This window comes from Corvus hawaiiensis, chromosome Z (assembly GCF_020740725.1).
Source record: "Corvus hawaiiensis isolate bCorHaw1 chromosome Z, bCorHaw1.pri.cur, whole genome shotgun sequence".
NCBI lineage: Eukaryota > Metazoa > Chordata > Aves > Passeriformes > Corvidae > Corvus > Corvus hawaiiensis.
This window is the reverse complement of record NC_063255.1, coordinates 55535558-55553663: the sequence shown is the minus strand read 5'-3', so window position 1 is coordinate 55553663 and position 18106 is coordinate 55535558. Positions and strand designations below refer to the sequence as shown.

At 36.4% G+C, this 18106-nt stretch overlaps 1 protein-coding gene across 10 annotated transcripts in view; it reads right to left on the bottom strand.

Moving 5' to 3' along the window:
- Nucleotides 1-18106, bottom strand: part of MCTP1 (multiple C2 and transmembrane domain containing 1) — a 238543-nt gene that overhangs the window by 153073 nt on the left and 67364 nt on the right. For all 10 annotated transcript variants that reach the window (XM_048291238.1, XM_048291240.1, XM_048291243.1 and 7 more), the window contains exons 4-6: nucleotides 16243-16322; nucleotides 15587-15692; nucleotides 7897-7935 (exon numbers count right to left, since the gene is read on the bottom strand). In XM_048291238.1, coding sequence (XP_048147195.1) covers nucleotides 7897-7935; nucleotides 15587-15692; nucleotides 16243-16322 — 225 coding nt within the window. The remainder of the gene's footprint in view (nucleotides 1-7896; nucleotides 7936-15586; nucleotides 15693-16242; nucleotides 16323-18106) is intronic.

The following is an 18106-nucleotide window of genomic DNA, read 5'->3' as shown; positions in this document are numbered from 1 at the left end:
AGACTCATTCTGAGGAAACCTGTTTCCCTCAAAAAGCATGTAGTGAGTATTGCAGCCTGGATTCACTCTTGTGCCACAAACAGAAAAAAAAAAAAAAAAGAAGAAACAACACAGCTTTTAATTTCTCTGTAAACAGGTGGGAAGTTACAAACTTCGTATATAATGCCACAATCTGGAAAGAAGAAAGATCAAGATCTCAGTCCACAACCGTCATTAATGTGGGACTATTATTTACATTATTCACATTTTTGTGCAGGATACAGCCATGGTGACTCCCACCTGACATGTTCTAAACCCACCAAAGAGACGGGTGGTGGGAAAGTTGCAGCCTGCATGCAGTGAAGTTTTCTCTCTCTCTCTTTTTCCAAAAGAAAATTTAAATTTGACTTCACAGCAAAGGATGCTCAAACTGCCTGTGAAAGAAAAACCCACGTATTTTCATATCCACACACTGCTTTAATGCTTAACAAACAGCATGCAAACCCAGCATTTTCTTATGGGGTAAACACAGCTTTTATTTCTGTTCCACCCATTCTGTCTAAATGTGATGTAGGGGGTGGACCAGGGGCATCAACAGGAAAGAATCTTCTGACAGAACTGTACCCTCTGCTAGATGTGATTAATAGAGCTAGCCAAATGTCAGAGCTGGAAGATGATCTAATAAACATGACTTAATATTCTGCATGCATTCAGGTATTTCGGGACAACATTACAGGATGGGAAACCAACCAGACTTAGTCAGAATCTGGGCATTGATACCAGGATAATCAATACTACATTGTTGATGAGCTATTGTTACTTTTGTAAAAAGAAGAGAAGCACTTTGTGGGTACTTCTGAAAATCCCCTCATATTTTTGTTTATCTTTGGATAACTAACTGTCCTTTAGTCCATATAGAGTTGGAGAAAGCCCAAACATTGTCCTCTCCCAGCCTGACCTCTTTTCTTCATTGATCAGCCCTCATGCCCTGCAAAGGCATGTGCTTGTGCAAACAGACTCTGCTTTTATTAAATCTCCTCCTTATACACACCCCCTAGGACACATTGCTCCTCTGAGTCCTGGAACACAATAGACAGAAATAGAACAGCCTACCACAAACTTCTTAAACTTTTTAGAAAGCAGATCAATAATGAAGCTATATGTCCTGCAGAGGCACCTCTATCCAAAAAAATAACTTTGGTTTGGAAGCTTAAAATAAAATATCAATCAAGAAATTAGTGAAAAAATATAGAAAAGAACAATACTTCTCTCCATCACTTAACAAAGCACAGATGTAAAAACACAGCAAGGTGAATCACAGTCAGTGTTGCAAATTATTGCTGTAAATTCAAGTAAACAGAATTCCTCTCCCCCAGTTTCTAGGATGCTCACACAGCTTGGATAAACAATGTAAAATAAAGATTGAGAATGTCAGTAGATACAGCTGCTAGTTCCATGTTAAAAATGATGGAAAAAATCAAGGGACAGTCATATGCATTTACAATGCTTTTCCTGTATTAGAAACAACACAAAATACGACACCTTGTAGAAATCATCAACATACAGACACTGAGCTACAAAAATGCCTTCAATGGGACCATGGTGATTCCTTCTTATTTTTTGCTCATTGTAACTAAGAAAGTTTTCTAAATGCACTGCTACCGATAATTACTGCAATAAGAAAGAACGCTTTCCTTAACTTTTTATCAGCTAAATTTTACATTTTAGGCTATTTTAATTCTAGGTGAAGCTAATATAAGTTTCTATGGTTGAGAAATTCACACTGCCCTACACCCTGAGAGTTTCAGCTGCCATGTTAAATCTGGTTTATGAAGTTTGAGCTAACAACTCGATACTGCCACTTTAGAGCAATGCTGTCATGACACTACAATATTTGTAATAAGAGGTCATACTTCTCCAGTGTTTCACATATTTTTGTGGGTTTGAAATTGAAAAATTTGGCCTTCTACTTAAGTGCACTTGCCGGATGCAACTCAGGTGTAGTATGATGCAGACTGTGGCACTCAGAATGCCTTCAATTTTCTGGAACAGGGCGAAAACATTTATACAGGACAACAGTGCGCAGAAGAAGTTTTCAGAGAGGCTGTTCCAGTATAGTCCTAATGTCTCCATTCTTTCTCCCAGTAATTCCCCTTGGAAACTGTGGCTGCAATATCTGAAAGTCAACTGGTCTCGTGATGATCCTGTTATTGTCTGGAATAACCAATGTCACCACAGTCCTAAAGCTGACATGGCCATGATACACAAAAAGACAGTGGCAACCAATACTTGATGGAAACTCCCCATGCTTTTGGGGATGTAGGCATGAAACCTCCATGACAAAATGCTACTCTGCTGTTTTTGTTCTTAGCTGGATCAGCTGTTATCACTCACATACAATTAATGTAAATTTAAGCCTCACCAAATATTTGCATAATTTTTATAATTAGATGTCTACCAAGCAGGCATATCTATTCTGACTGTTTTTTACTTCTATTCTATTATTTAGTAGCTTTCCTTCAAACACTATTTACAGCCGCTAAACTGACATCTAGAACCTCATGGCTTACAAAAACAAGTGTATTTTCTCAGTCTTAAAAGATTCTTCACAAAAACTCAAATACAATAATTCTACCATGTATTCTGAAAGTCCAGAGAGTTTTAGCTCAAAGATTGAAATATTGAACCAGCTGTAAATTCTTTCAATTAAGAAATATCATAGAACTCTATAATTATGTTTGTGTTTGCAATATTTATAACATGATTTGCTATTTCCAATTGTCATGGGTTAGCAAAACATAGTCTCGGAAGTGACGTTCCCGCAAAGGAGTGCTTACAGCTGCTCTATGACCTGACAGAACCTATCAGCTGGCCAGTTTGAATAGGGACAATTCTTTAAGCCACTTGAAGTTGTGACCGCCTCTGTGATCCACACTTAAGAATAGACAAACCTCGGGCAGAGCTCTCTCTCGTTTCTGGTGCTGAGACAGGTGGCTGCGGGCCCTGTGTGGGGACTGGCGGGCCCGGCCAGGCCCTGCTGGCTCCATCCTGGAGCCAATGGGCCCTGTTCCACCTGCAGAACCCCCCCAGCCCTGCTGTGGGTTCGGCTCTCCCCCCTCTCCACTGCAATAAGCCACATTCCAGCTGCAAGGCCTAGGTGAGATTAACCCTTTTATTGCTGTGAAGAGCTGAAAACCTGAGGGAAGAGAAAGAGGAGATGCTTAAAGCTGAAATTCTGTTGTGAAGCTATGATATATCAGAGTATCCTGTTGTAATTTCATGAAGATATGGGGGGTGGAGTGTTCAACTCGTAAGCAAAAGCACCTGCGCTGAGATAGGCAGATGCTGACGCAGCTGTAATTTCATGAGAAGTTTGAACAGGGAGAGATGGAGCAGATGAGGACTTTTGCTCCAAATGGGAAAGGAGAAAACCTCAGTTCCTAGCGATGCTCCCAGAGATAGTCCTAAAGATGAAGATGAGGAAGACCCTTTGCTCCCAGGGAAGGAGAAGGGCCTCTGTTCTTAGAGATGAAATGCTCCCAGAGATGGGTGAAGAGAACTTTTGTTTCTGAATGGCTCAACCTTAAAATGGTACCCCAAAAACCTTCAAGAGTGGACCCTCGAAAGCAGTTGTGGGAAAAGCTGCAAGTCGGGGGAAGGGACTCACATGGGAGCAGAGAGACTCCTCTTCCTAAATGGACTGAACAAGGTTATTATGGAAGTGATAAACAGACTGAACATCTCAAGGGTTGTCTTTTTACATTGTCAGTGGGAGAAGGGAGGAAGGTGGGGGGAGGCGAAGAGTTCTGAAAGTGTGGTATGATTTCTTTTTTCTTCTTTTAGGTCTGTTAATAAACTTCTTTATAGTCTTTCAAGTCTGCTTTGCATTTCTCCTAATTCTTATCTCACAGAAGATAAACAGTAATGAATATTTTGGACCAAACCACTACACCAATTTTGTCTTCTCAAGAGGCATCTCATTCTAGTGGAAAAGCATTTTGTTTCAATTTTAAAACAGAAAAAATGCTTTTGATATTAGGAAAATGCAAATCAGGAGCCACAGAAACTAAGTATTTTGAGTTGGACATAAAATCACCAGTTATTAAAGCCATAGGTTTTGGCACCTTTGTTTGTGCAACTAGAACACACACACTTTTAGAAAAGCTTCTAAATGAAATTTTAAAAACAGTCAGTAGTTTGGACCTGAAAGCCATTCATTTATCAATTCATTCCTGTTTAAATTGTTTTTAAGTCCTATTTTTCAGTTTAAAAGTATGTGCAGAAGCTTCTAAAGCTGAATTAAATACAGTCACCTAAATGCAAAGTAAAAACACTTAAATTCACTTGCTTTAGGCAGTAAATACTGCCCAATTGCAACTAATCAGAAGTAGCTTCTCAGTTGTGACTGAGGAGTCCCATGCAAATCTCACAGAGTTCAACAAGGCAAGGTACAATGGTCACGGCTAAGGCAAGCACAGATTCAGGCTGGGCAGAGAATAGATTGAAAGCAGCCCTGAGGAGAAGGTCTTGGGGGGTGTTGGTGGGTAAGCAGTTCAACATGACCTTCTCATATCTTGCTGCAGCCCAGGACACAGATCACCTTCTGGGCTGCATCGAGAGAAGTGTGGCCAGCAGGTCAAAGGAGGTGATTCTCCTCCTCTACTGTATTCTACTCTGTTGTGACCCCAGAGAGTCTCAATGTAAGGACACAGACCTATTGCAGTAGGTCCAGAGGAGGCCACAGAGATGCTCAGAGGGTTGCAGTACCTGTCCTCTGAGGACAGACTGTGAGAGTTGAGGTTGTTCAGTGTGAAGAAGAGAAGCATCTGGAGTGACCATAGAGCCCTTTCCTGGGGCTAAAGAGAGCTGAAGAGACTTTTGACAAGGGGATGGAGTGACAGGACAAAGGGGGATGGCTTCAAACTGACAGAAGGTAGCTTGAGGCCGGGTATTAGGAAGAAATTCTTGACTGTGAGGGTGGTAAGGCACTGGAATGGGTTGTGCAGAAGAGCTGTAGATGCCCCATCCCTGGAAATGTTCAAGGCCATATTGGCTTGGGCTCTAAGCAATCTGGTCTAATCGGAGGTGTCCCTGCAGCAGGGTTGAACTAGATGGTCTTCAAGGTCCCTTCCAACCCAAACCATACTATGATTCTATGACTTTGGGATGACAGTGCATTTTTAGTCTTAGTTTATACACAACCTGTTGCAAAACATACTAATTTATCTTCATTTCTGGTAAGAATGGGCATTTGGTTCTAACTGATCAATGTCACTCTGAAACAGTTCATCACATATTAATAGTATAAATCAAAGACTATCATTATATTTTAGTACTTTCTAGTGGTATCAGTTCTAAACTTACCATTGATGGTACGAAACAGAAGAGAAGAGAGAAGAGAGGGTACAAGAGAAGAAAAAGTGACATTATCTTTTCCTACAGATTTTACTGGAATGATGTTACTTGAGAGAGCATAGCAGATAAATCTTACATATATTTTTCCCTTAATATGTTGGCTAAAAACACTAAACCACTTGTTTAATTAGTTTGTCCTTCAATTAAACCATTTTAAAAGTTTTCCTGATGTTTCCTTAATGGGTCATTAATGTAAGAAGTTTAACATGGGGTCTGATCATGTCCAAACTCAATTTAATAGTAGCCTCTTGTTCAAAAGAAAACAATTTTCTGTGAAATGGATGTTTCTGACAGAGCTCTTTCTCAGTATGCTTTGGCTAAATGGTATTTCCCTCATTGAAATAGCTTAGTTTAAATAGTTATAGTCACATAGGAAAACATGAGCTAGACACACAGTTCATGAACACAAGCAATGCCATAGTGGTCTGCATTGCCACATGTTAATTTCAAGCTATGTTACAAAAAAGGTAGGCTTCAAAGGCAAACTTTTAAAAGTGAAGAACAGTGCCATGTAAAAACAAATTCATTTATTAGAGGTGTACATAAAGTCTCTAGAGAGATACAAAATTAGGTTTAGGAAATTTTATAATGGTATCTTTAAAAAATCCTAATATTCTGCTTTTTCCTCAGCTCTCAGAAGCATAAAACAAACACTTCTTGAAGAAGAACGACCACATAAAGGGCACTATTACCTAATAAGGTTACACACCTATTTTTAGACACTTTTTTTTCAATCTGCAAATGAAATAAGAGTCTTATTTAATACTGATTACCCTGCACCACAGAGAACAGCAAGTCTTTTGAACAAACGCTTTGTAAATAGAAGATTTTTTAATTTGTTTTGCTGACTGCAGATCAAAGATTTGGAATACTGGAGCAGACCCACAAGGCAAATTATCTCCTGTGTTTTAACTGACATACCTCTGTATATAAATCATAAACACAGCAATGCATGTAAGATATTGTACATGCATTATACCTCTAGGTTAAATTATTACTTTAGCTAAGATAACCATAGAAAAAATGCAATGTTTAAACTATACATTCACTTTTTGCAAAATATTCTGGTATTTCAGTTTGAAAAAATGCCAACTACTGAATGAAATATTATCAAGTGAATGTAACAAAGCAGAACAGGGATAAATAACTCACTGTGAGCTTTAACGACTTCCCAACCTTCATGCTGCGCCATTCACTCAGCATTATTGAAGCTTGCAGTTTTGTCAGTTTGCAATAGGGACAAACTGTTACCCAATACAGTCAGCACATCAAGAGTTAACACATCACGTTCATGATGCAAACCAGTTCTACCATCCAACATTCTCACAGCTCTTCCTTATCTCTTCAGTTTGAGCATCTTAGATATTACAGGAAGTTACATGAACCACATGAGAATCAAATTACTACATATCATCACTTCACCAAGTATCGTTGCTTCTTAAATTTCACGAAGGAAAAAGATTGAGTACTGTCCAGCATCCCAGAAGCATACTGTGTGAAAAACCCATCCATAACCCAAGAATTATGAACACTGCTCTCTTCTATTTTTTAAGGTTAAAAATACAAATAGGTCTAAAAAAGTGCAAATATTTGTCAAGTGAGCACCATAAACAACGTTTATTAATAACCTCCTATTTAAAGTTGTGTATCAATATTCTGAAAGAGTACATAAAATAAGTGAATCACCCCACATAGCTTTTTTTTTTCTCATTTTAACATCTTCACATGGTAACTTATATCTACCTCACTAGCCAAGTCTCTGAGAAATTTTAAATTCACTTCCTTTAGGCAGTAAATACACTCTTTTTAACAATACAGAGAGAAAAAAAGCCGTAAAAATTGGTTGTATTCCACTACAGTCAAACTCTCAGTCTTTCCCTCATGGAAAAGAGCATACAATGCTCCTTTTTTATCACTTCCATAACTCCTAAGAGGGGAAAAACTTGAAGAGCTCTAAAGAGCTCTATGAAGTCGAGACCACTATGCTCTTTGTAAAGCCTTGCTAGGACTGTCACCTGTGCACCAAGCAGTGATAGGGGAAATTTGTCTTCAAGAAGCTTCCCTGTGAAAACTTTGCAAACAAAAATTCTAATCAGTAAGAGAAGTAAGTAATAGGAAAATGAAAGATACTCACGAATTCTTTGTTCACATTAACAAAGCAAATTGTTTACGCTTGAAAAACTAAAGGTTTTAGAAAAGGAATCAGGACATGTTGGCCACTTACAAGAAGTTACTAGATGACTTCAAGATAGGTTAAAGTGCTGTAACAAAGTGGAAAGGTTTTATGATTATATTAAAAACTGAACTGTACCATGATGTTTATTTGATGAAACAAAAACCACTGTCATTAAAACACATTTTGAAGGACAATAAATCCTGTGCCAGAAGTTTTCAGTCCTATATGGCATGCTTGGCAACATATCATAGTTGTTCTAAAAAAAAACCAAACACAAAAACAATGCCAAAAGCTAGAAGACCACATGCTAAAAGTTACAAAGTTACCTTACTTGATCTTTTCCAACTCTTCCTCATTAGCATTGTCTGAAAATAAAATAGAATATTTTAATGACCTTTCCTCTGCAACACAGAAAAGGAGGCCAACAGTCTCAAACAGGGCAATTCACATCTAACCACCACTACAATTGAAGCAGCAACATGTACACTCCAGCAACAGATACACAAGACTGAAATAAATCCAGACAAGTAGAAGCCCTGTCCTCACACAGACATAATTTTCTGGGTGGTATGAGTGTCTCATTTCTGGAGACAATGCATTATGTAAACTTGTAAGAAAGAAAAGACAGAAAAGACAGAAAGAATTAGACTAAAAAATGAAAATAAATGAATATGCCATTATTGATAGTGATTGTAATTCTGACTGATACTGAAAAGTAGGCTTTTTTTAATATTAAAGGACTCCAATCTTTTGGAATACTAATGTTTTACTTACAGGTGTAGCCACAAAAGGGAAAACCTGCATGAGACTCCTCTGACAACCAGAATCTATTACAAAATTCTTAAGGTTATCACTGCTCATTCATTTCACAGCAGTAAAAATAGTTCTTTGGTTTGATAATTACATACACAAGATAGAAAAAGAAAGTTGTATCTTCACTCTTTTATAAAACCAAATCTCAGTTGCCTGTCCCATTACCTAAATAATCTGTAAAACCTTGGTACTGCTAGACACCATCCTCCAACATGCTGGAAGGCAAAGTATCCAAGACAGATTTTTAATCATTAAATAAAAGAGACATTCTGGTCAAGTAGGCTGTGGAAGGTTTATCTGTGAGCACGACTCTTGCTTAAAATAATTCTGTGGAAATGCAAAGAAATTTGTTTATACATCTTAGCAAGATTTAGCAGTCTGTTATTGACACTGAGCAGGAATAAATCAAAGGCCATTAATTTCTATTGCAACTTTTGTCATGAAAAACAAACATTTTTTTTTTTTATTAACTATTTTAAAAACACATTCTTTTTCAGATAATAGAAATTAATTTTGAAATGAAAATATTTTCCTTGCTAAGAAATTAAATTATATTTTGGGGAAAAAATTAAAATGAGAGAAAATGTGGAGAGGTTTTATTTTTGAAATATCCAGAAATTTTTCAAATAGACATAGTTTTTGTGAAAAGAAAAATAACTAGCTGCTGAGGAAACTTTAACTTGCTATGGACAATTAAATCCTAAGGGCTCTGCTGTAAGTTAGTAATAATTGTAGCACTGTAGCTTTGGAAAATATACAGAGATACTACATGTTTTATAAAGCTGGAGAACGCCATTTGACTCATTTTTCTATGAGAGGCACATAAGGATTAAACAGCTTGAGGCCCACAGCAGGCCCTGAAGAAAATCTGAGTTCCTGGGTCCTGTCCAACACAGAAGAGCTCCTCCCTTCCTTGTCATTTCTGAATCCTACATAGTTACAGATCAGAGTACAAACTCATCTTCACTGGGCTTTAGACGAGGCTGTGAGCAAGAAGAGAATATGGCCTGTCAGCTCAATTAACTATATATAGGTTTAGGTTTGATACTAGGAGGAAATTCTTCACCATGAGAGTGGTGAGGCATTAGAATTTGTCACCCAGGGAAGTTGTGGCTGCCCCATTCCTGCAAGTGTTCCAGGCCAGATTGGATGGAGCCCTAGTGGAAGAGGCTAGAACTAGATGATCTTTAAGGTCCCTTCCAAACAAAACCACTCTATAATTCTTTCCACTCTGAAGAGTTCAGTTTGAGTAGTAGCTACAGAAAGGTATGACCACCCTTGCTGAGTGCATTGGCATCATTAGCAGCTACAGCAGGATAGGCTGAAGCCGTAACAACCACCCTTAGAAGCCAATAAAATAAACATATAGTATACAGCAGGTCAGGATGGATCATCTACATGGAACTTTTCCATCTGAAAATATTCCATGCCCTGAGTCGATCTCTTGGGTTTTTCTCTATGATGTTATTGGCCCTCTGGCAAATAAATACATAAATAAATAAATAAACAAATAAATACTAATAATGCATGATATGATTTAAGACAGCAAGCAAACTGACAGCACATTAATGTTAATACTTCCATATGAAGCAAAAAAACCTAAGCATCATTTGGGATAGATTATTTTAGGAAAAAAACAATGCCTTGAACTTTAAATAACAATATCCAAGTAGAACTCATATGTTTCCTTTTTTTCCATTTTCTTTGTTAGGTTGCTAGCAGTGATGAACAGCTGTCCCCAGTCTCTGCTGGTCCCAAGGCAACACCTCTTATCAAGCTACCAACTTTGTCATCTCCTGTAGCCAAAAACTGCCTGTTAAGACCCAGGTAGGGAAGAGCTGCTGTAGTGAAGACATGGGTGACATGCAGCTCCGAAGAACTTGCTTACTGCAGGTTTACCAGTGGTGGAATCTATGTACTGAATGCTGGTGGAAAAAGAGTCAGAAAAACTCACATGCATTGTGGCGCCCATGATGACAACACCAAACAGAATCTGCAGGAAGCCTGGACACGTGCACAAAAATCACAAACATCACACTAGCACACACAGCACCACACGTATCCAAAAGGAAATAAACACTGTCAGAATTAAAGTACAAGACAAACTTCGTTGGAGCAGGTCTAAGAAAAAAATCAAGTAATTGGTATTTTTGACTTCTTTCAAACTGCTCACCAAAAGGAAAAATTAATGAAAAACACCGAAAGTACATCATAACCACATTATTTTTAATTAATAGATTTAAAATTAACAAATCTTTAGAGCTCACAGGTTTTAACATTTTTATATACACATACTTCTCTCATACTTATTTATTTTACATCTTTTTAGTTTACACTGGTTACCTAAGCTATCTATCCTCCCAAAGCAATAAAATTAAAATGCTGCATTAATGTAAAGGACAAGTACTGCTAAACAGAACAAAGCAAATACAAATTAATTGTTGGAACTAGTGCTACCACAACTTACTGCATTAGGCAGGAAATAAATTAAACTTTTCTCAAATACTAAAAACTTTTTAATTTTTGTCGTCATATAAAAATAATTCATTAATAAATTTTGATTCACAATTTATGATTGTTCATAAATCACAACAAATTGATTGCCTTCACATGTCAAAAATCAAAAGAACAGGACTTCTAATAACTATAGATATGCTATGCTTTTATTCATGTACGTAGTTTTAATGAGACAATACAAGATTTTTACTTTAAATGTTCACATTTTTATGTCTTTAGGACAAGCACCAGGCAGCAAATGGCAAAGATGCAGACAAGATTTTCTAGAAATTTTGATTTGTTTATCTGCCCATACTCTTCCAATAGTAAGATGCAGGTTATTTCTTCAAATAAAATGTACCACAAAAATCAAATAATGTGTCCTTATTTATTAAACAGGTTTACTGAATCTCTTTATATTTGAAATTATGTCCAATATTTTTCTACTGAAAAAACACAACTGCAAACTACTTAAGCAGTTTTTCACAGTCCACTCAAAAATACTCAAAAATAAATACTCCTCTTTCCTAGTCAGTGTAATATAGTTTTACATACTGTTATATGAATATATATTTATATTAATATTCTTAATTGATATCTGAATCCCAAAATGTAATGTTTTGATCTGAGGAAACGGAGCTTTCCACCTATAACTCTCAAGATCATCTCATCAGTCAGTACACATAAAATCTGAATTTCATCAGAATTTTTTCAGAAAGATAAGGAAAAAAATGCTCCTGTGTGGACCAAATATCTCTCTAATTTCTTTTCACACCTCAGGTCCTCATCCAAAATGAAACAATCTATTAGTCTGTGACACTGGCTGCTTATTTTTAAAATAATTTGCAATAATACCTCTCTCACAGACAGGTGGCAATATGTAACTAGGACCCTGAGTTTGTCCCATTTAACTTCAAACTTGCACTTGGAGTATCTTATCCTCCAGCAGCATCAATATTTCTTAGGCAGTGTGACAGGATGCATCTTCCTGTAACATACAGCTACATTATCTTGAAACGCCAGTAAAATACTTTGCAAGACCTGTCCTCCAACAACACATCATCAAAAGACTTTTCCTTTACCTGCACACCAATGCATGACCTCCAAAACAGCCTTGCTGCAGTTCAGGCAGTGAAAGGATCTCTTTGGAAAGTATAATCCACATCAAAAAGTTACCAAACAACATATCACAAACAGCAGGTCTTGTTCAACAGGGCTCAATTTGAAATCTGGCTAGAGACCTGCCCAAAATACAGGATCAATACACCATGTGGTTACATGGGAAAGCTAATACTACCTCTTTTAAAGTTGTTCTATTTTTATAATTCTCCTATAGTCTTAATAAACACTCTCATTTTAAACATACAGAATTATAATACCTGAAATTTAAGTACTTCCAAGTAATTTCCATAATCGTCAGCTTTACAATTTAACCATTTAACACCATTTAGGTGTAACAATATATAAATGGTGTAAAGTGGTAAAATATTGTCCTAATTACATAATTACTTGCAACTCTTAATTGCAAGCAATGTAACAGTTATCTCCTGAGGAAAATAAAACCAATTCAGAGGAAAATTTATTTTTGAAATGTACACTATATAGGGATATCAAACTAACAGGATTGAAGTAAATTTGCAATGACAGGAAAAAACTGCACATGATGTGAAGAGACAGTGTATCTGTATCTTCTATGCATCAGCCATAAATGGATACTTAAAAGTGCTCAGGATTTCATCTATATATTTCAACTGCACTTGAATTATTATCTATATAGGGATATCCAATTAGAGGGGGAGCATTGATCATCCAAACAGGTGCTACACAGACTGGGAAAGTAGGAGTTGCTTTTATTGCTGCTTTTTATGGTGCACATTTTCAAGAGTGGACAAGAACTAGTCTTGATCCTCTAACATAACATTTGAAAATTTATTGACTTCAATCATTTTCACTTCAATAAAAAATATCCTTATTATTACAAAACTCTTCAAAAACAACCAAAGATGACAGCTCAACTGGAGTGATAAATTTTGTAATATATCTGCTCCTTAGAGAGTAAATAAAATCTAATAAATAAATAAGTACATATAGTAACTGAAAAAAGGCAATAGAGTCTTGAACTATTAAACCCCTAATACATTAAACATACAGCAATTCAATAATAATTTTGTAGGTCATCGTCCCTGCATTGTGACGCAAACTCTCTGATTTTATTTCAACTTTGCCAGAACTGCTGATCATATCTTCGGAAGACTGGTTTCTAATAATAAATATTAAGTTTCAGATTAGGAATAAGATTCTTAATTGGAATTTTGGGCATTTTCAGAATGAAGTTCCATATAACAGTTTAAATGGGTAGAAAATTTGGTGACTTGAGCTAAACTAAATAAAAAGCTAATAATGAAATGTGTAATAACACAAACCAAATTCTTCATCCTATCACAATCAGTCAGTTGGATATTAAAAAAGTTGCTAACCAGCAAGTCTGTGGTCTCCCATTACTTTCAGCATTCACTTGCTAATTTACCAACACCCACATGAAAAACATGTTACACTGTAAAGTCTTCATTTCACTTTCTTACTCTAATTTTCTGGAGCCTTCTGTATTATAGCAGACAATGTGGGGCAGCACAGTAGCTACCCTCTCTGTATGATGAAGAAAGGAAAAAAATATGCTGCCCGCATAATGGTATACCACATAAAAGTACAGTGTTTCTGTGCCACATGATTTAGGATTGTGGCAGGATAGTGCCAAAGCAACTTGCAAAAGTAGGGCAATTACCAGCTGACTCAGAAATGCTGGTCTTACCCAAATGCACAAAAAGTTCAAAATTGAATTAATTTCTTAATTTAAGTGAAGAAGGCTCTAGTGGTGTAAATTTGCAGCACAGAATTCTGAGTTGTATGGACAAGCATATTGCTAAAAAAAGAAGAAAAATACACTGCTTATATAAGCTAGATGCACATCTGTGGTGTTAACCACATTCCATTATTTTTATTAAGTGCTAACAGAACACCATGAGGAAAATTAACAGACAATAAAACTATTTTCAAAATTTTACATCTTTGCATTTCTACATACCAAACACCTAGTTCCAGTAACTGACTTACTAGGCTATTTAATTATTTAACTGGGAGAAAAGTGTAAAAAGAACACTAGTAAATCTGACAGTATTCCTCAAGTATGCAACAGGATGGTGTCTCACACTGCAGCATACAGAAACATACATGTTCTTACAAAAATCATGCAGCTGATCATATCCATGGATGATTTCATCAGAGTAATGCTTTTTCTTGGCCTCTGCTGCAACCTGTCCCTGAGGCAGGGCAACCAGGTTCATTGCTAATGGATCCTTAGGGGTGGATTAAAGCAAAACTATGCTAAATAAGTAATACAACAAAAATTTTTTTAGAACAAGTGCTTTAAAACCATAACTGGAAAAAAAAAAGGGTAACAGATTGGAAAAGGGGTATATAGCTGTTTTGGAGTGTATGATCATCTTAAGATAGGAAAATTCAAAAGAGAAAAAGAAAGAAAAAGAGGTAGTAGAAGAGAGAGAAAAATATCACCACCTATGACTTCTGCGATGTGTGCGTGATCGTGGCCCATGGTTGTGAGTCCTGGTCCATCAGAGGTGGAGGCCCGCACATATGTCAAAAACTGGGGGGGGTTATAACCCTGGCTCTTCTGGTAAATGCTCCAAGACCTCCTGGATGAGTTCTGGGCATGCAGAACAGTCTTCTTCCTGGAAGATTCTGGAAATCCGGCCGTGTTGAAAGTGCGGGGGAGGGTTGAGTGTGTGTGTCTCCATGTTCAAGTGCCTAGGCAAAGTTTCTGAGTGAACTTTCTGAGTTTTGTGGCTGCACAGTGGTGGCTCACGGTGTCAGAAAGAGACCGGCATAAAAAATCCAACAAAACACTGCCCTGCTTCCACAGGTTCCATTGCTTAGTGGCAGTTTCTCCTTTCCTTTGAAAACAGCTTGTTTAAGGCAAAATTTATCCACAAGGTCCAATTGCTTCCCTACAGCCTATCTGAGGCCAAAGGAATCCATATTATTTTACAACCTCTCAGAGTGAGAATCATCTCCTCTATTTCTGCCATAGTTCTACCTCTACTGCTCAAGTCAACAGTCACAAAAGCCAGTAAAATATAACAGAAAGAGCTTGTCACAACTAAGAGACTCTAGAAACCTGGAAGCTATTTTCACTTACAACTATGCAGCTCAGAAGATTGATGAAGGAATTACAATAAACTTAGAAAATCATATAATTTTGTAATTGAAATGTAAATTCAAGAAATTGAAAAGCACCAAATAATCCTTTAACATTAGAAGCCAAAAAGCAGAAACACTACCTTTTTCAGCTTTATTTTCCACATGGAATAGGATTCAAATATTCTTATCTAGAGATAGCAGACTAGGTCCAAAATTCTTAACCAATGGTTTACTGATGTCCTCCATATTAATCAGCACTATTCACCTGCAGCTGACTTTACCTGATCCATCTGGATCCCTTATTACTATATAAGGGAGGATTCAACTCAGATGAGATATGTTGTACTATACCAGAAACATCACTCAGTGTTATCTTAAGAAACAGTAAAGTCAAATTAATCTCATAATTTGGGATTTACTCTTGTGTTTTATGTCATACAACCGCAGACCAATTACAGGACTGATGACATACATTAAAATATTTAAAATTACCGCTTCTTGTTGGTCTCCTGGAGCCAACAGAACTGATAAGATTATACTTCCCAGATCATGGTCAGGGTAATGAGGATCCTTCAGACTCAAGGTAACATCTGTTTGCCTAGGAGACAAAAAAGCTGTGCATTTACTTGGACTTCAGGCTCTCAGATAATGAAATTTCTCAACCATGAGAATTAAAGGCACCTGAATTTATATGAACCTACTTAAAAACAGTGTCACAAATTTGTTTCTACTTTCAAGTATTTCTGCCTGAATGCTCATAAAAAATAGTAAATATTTTCACTCTGTATTAAGTACTTACATGTACTGAAGTAATTAAATCAAAAATCTAACATTAATGGATTAAAAAAAAGAAAAAAAAAATTCAAACATTAGGTGGCAATGCTGTGAATGAAGTTAATATGAAAACAAGATTAAAGTGGTTATAAAACTAACCTCTCCACAGACACTGTAAAAATGTGCATCATCAGCTAATAAATTAACATTCATAAATACAGTAATTTCTTAAACAAAAGTGGTTTTCTTTGGTTCGTTTCATGCTGTGTAGGTTTATGTAATTATTTTCTAGCATAATGTTCTACTTACAACTCCACAAACATGGTATTAGCAGATAAATATATAAGTATTCCATAGGTTTTTTTGTGCCATACCTGTTTAATTCCAATGAAGTGAGATCCAAAAAGGCTGAACCAATGAAGTCATCTTGAAGTCCAAAGTCATAATCAAATACCTAGGATGCACAAGAGCATTTTTCAGTGCTAGAAATCTTTCTTTCTTTAGAGCTTTTCTGACTATGAATGATTCTTGAAACTACTTTTCCAGAGTTGAAGCTTCATGTCTCTCACCTGTTGAATCAGGACTACCTGAAAGTAACCTGAAACTTTCTGTCCAGAAAATCAAGTTTGAAACTGCTTGTTTGTAAGTCAGACTGCATCATATTGAGACACTGGTGTATACTACTACTAGACTACACATGTGAACGACATCAATTTTATAAAAATAAAAAAAATATTTTTATAAATACAGGCATTGAAAGAAGGAAGATCAAAAGACTAAATAAAGTTAAGCAGAATCACTGATTTCCTACACATTGATTCCTTTATGAATCCTGCAAAATGGAAGCAGAAGGGCAGGATATGGTTATGACAAGCACTTGCATTTGAAATAATATAATTGCACATTTTGAAGGCTGCACAAGTTTGAAGGATTAGAAATATTACAATCTAAGACTAAAACTTAATGGATATGTGTAAGGAAACAATGACAATTAATACTCTACTATGAGGACCCTGCCTCCTAATTTGCTATCTAAAAGAGAAAATACCTGGATAAATTTATTGACATCCAGACAGGAATCTGGCCAGTACATCGAATGGTTTTTTTTGAGATGGCTTATGACTTCCTAAATCTGAAGAAAGAATAGCAAATAATCTGGGTGGAGCTATTGCAGAGAAATAAAATAAAAGGGGGACAGCAACAAAGAAAAGTTGCAACACAAAAAATTTTTTAAAAGGGAGATCAATTATCAAAATCAACTTTTAAGGTAAAATGAATTTTTTTTGGTAAACATGAGGTTTTCTGAGGACTAGAACATATCTTCAGCTAAGTAAGAGTGAGACTTGTGAACAACTTGTAAGGAGACAGGACAGAATTTAACTGAAATATGACAGGACTAGGTTCAAGGTCTTCAATTCTAATATACGCACTTCAAGTATTGTATTACAGAAACTCTTCTAGGAAGCAAAACTGTTAATCCTCTACAAGAACCTTAATATGGACAGGGTTAACACAGTAGTAACAGAAATCCTGTGGCCCAAAGGCTACAGCACAACTGCACAACTCAATGGATTGGATATAAGTGTGTGAGCACAAGTCTCTCACATGCATTGACCTACTGAGTGTGCATCCTCGCATTTTCTGTAGCTATTAGTCATTCCAGCAGGAAAAGAAAACAAATGATATCTCAGTGCATGCTGCAAAGTCAAAATTGTTTTTCTCCCTTTCTCCCTCTACAAATTATCATGTTGAAAATACAAAGTAAGTATTTTTAGCTGACTTAGTAAAATTCAGTCATGTCTTAAAATATCTGAATGAGCTATAAAGCCTAAAATACTTCACACAGTATGTTCAGAATACAACCATGATAGACATTATACCACTTGACACACTTTTCCTAGGGAAAAAAACCACACACCCTCCCGGAGGGCTGGTACTTGGCATAAATAAACTAAAACAGGTGGCTACATTGCAAGTCTTTGCATCTTCCTCTCTCTTTCACCTGTTCATTCCTTATGAGTCACTATGGCAGGAAAATGCCATTTGAGGATTCTAATTAACTTTCAAGCTTTTCTAGTAATGACATACTTCATCTGAGCAGTGTGAAACATAGTACTGGTTAATGCTTAAAGGATGTTTAAGTGGCGTTGCATCAATGCCAATCTGATATCGCAGTTAAAGATCCTGTCATGAATTTTAGCTTAAGATTGATACAGATATAAAACATCATGTAATTTC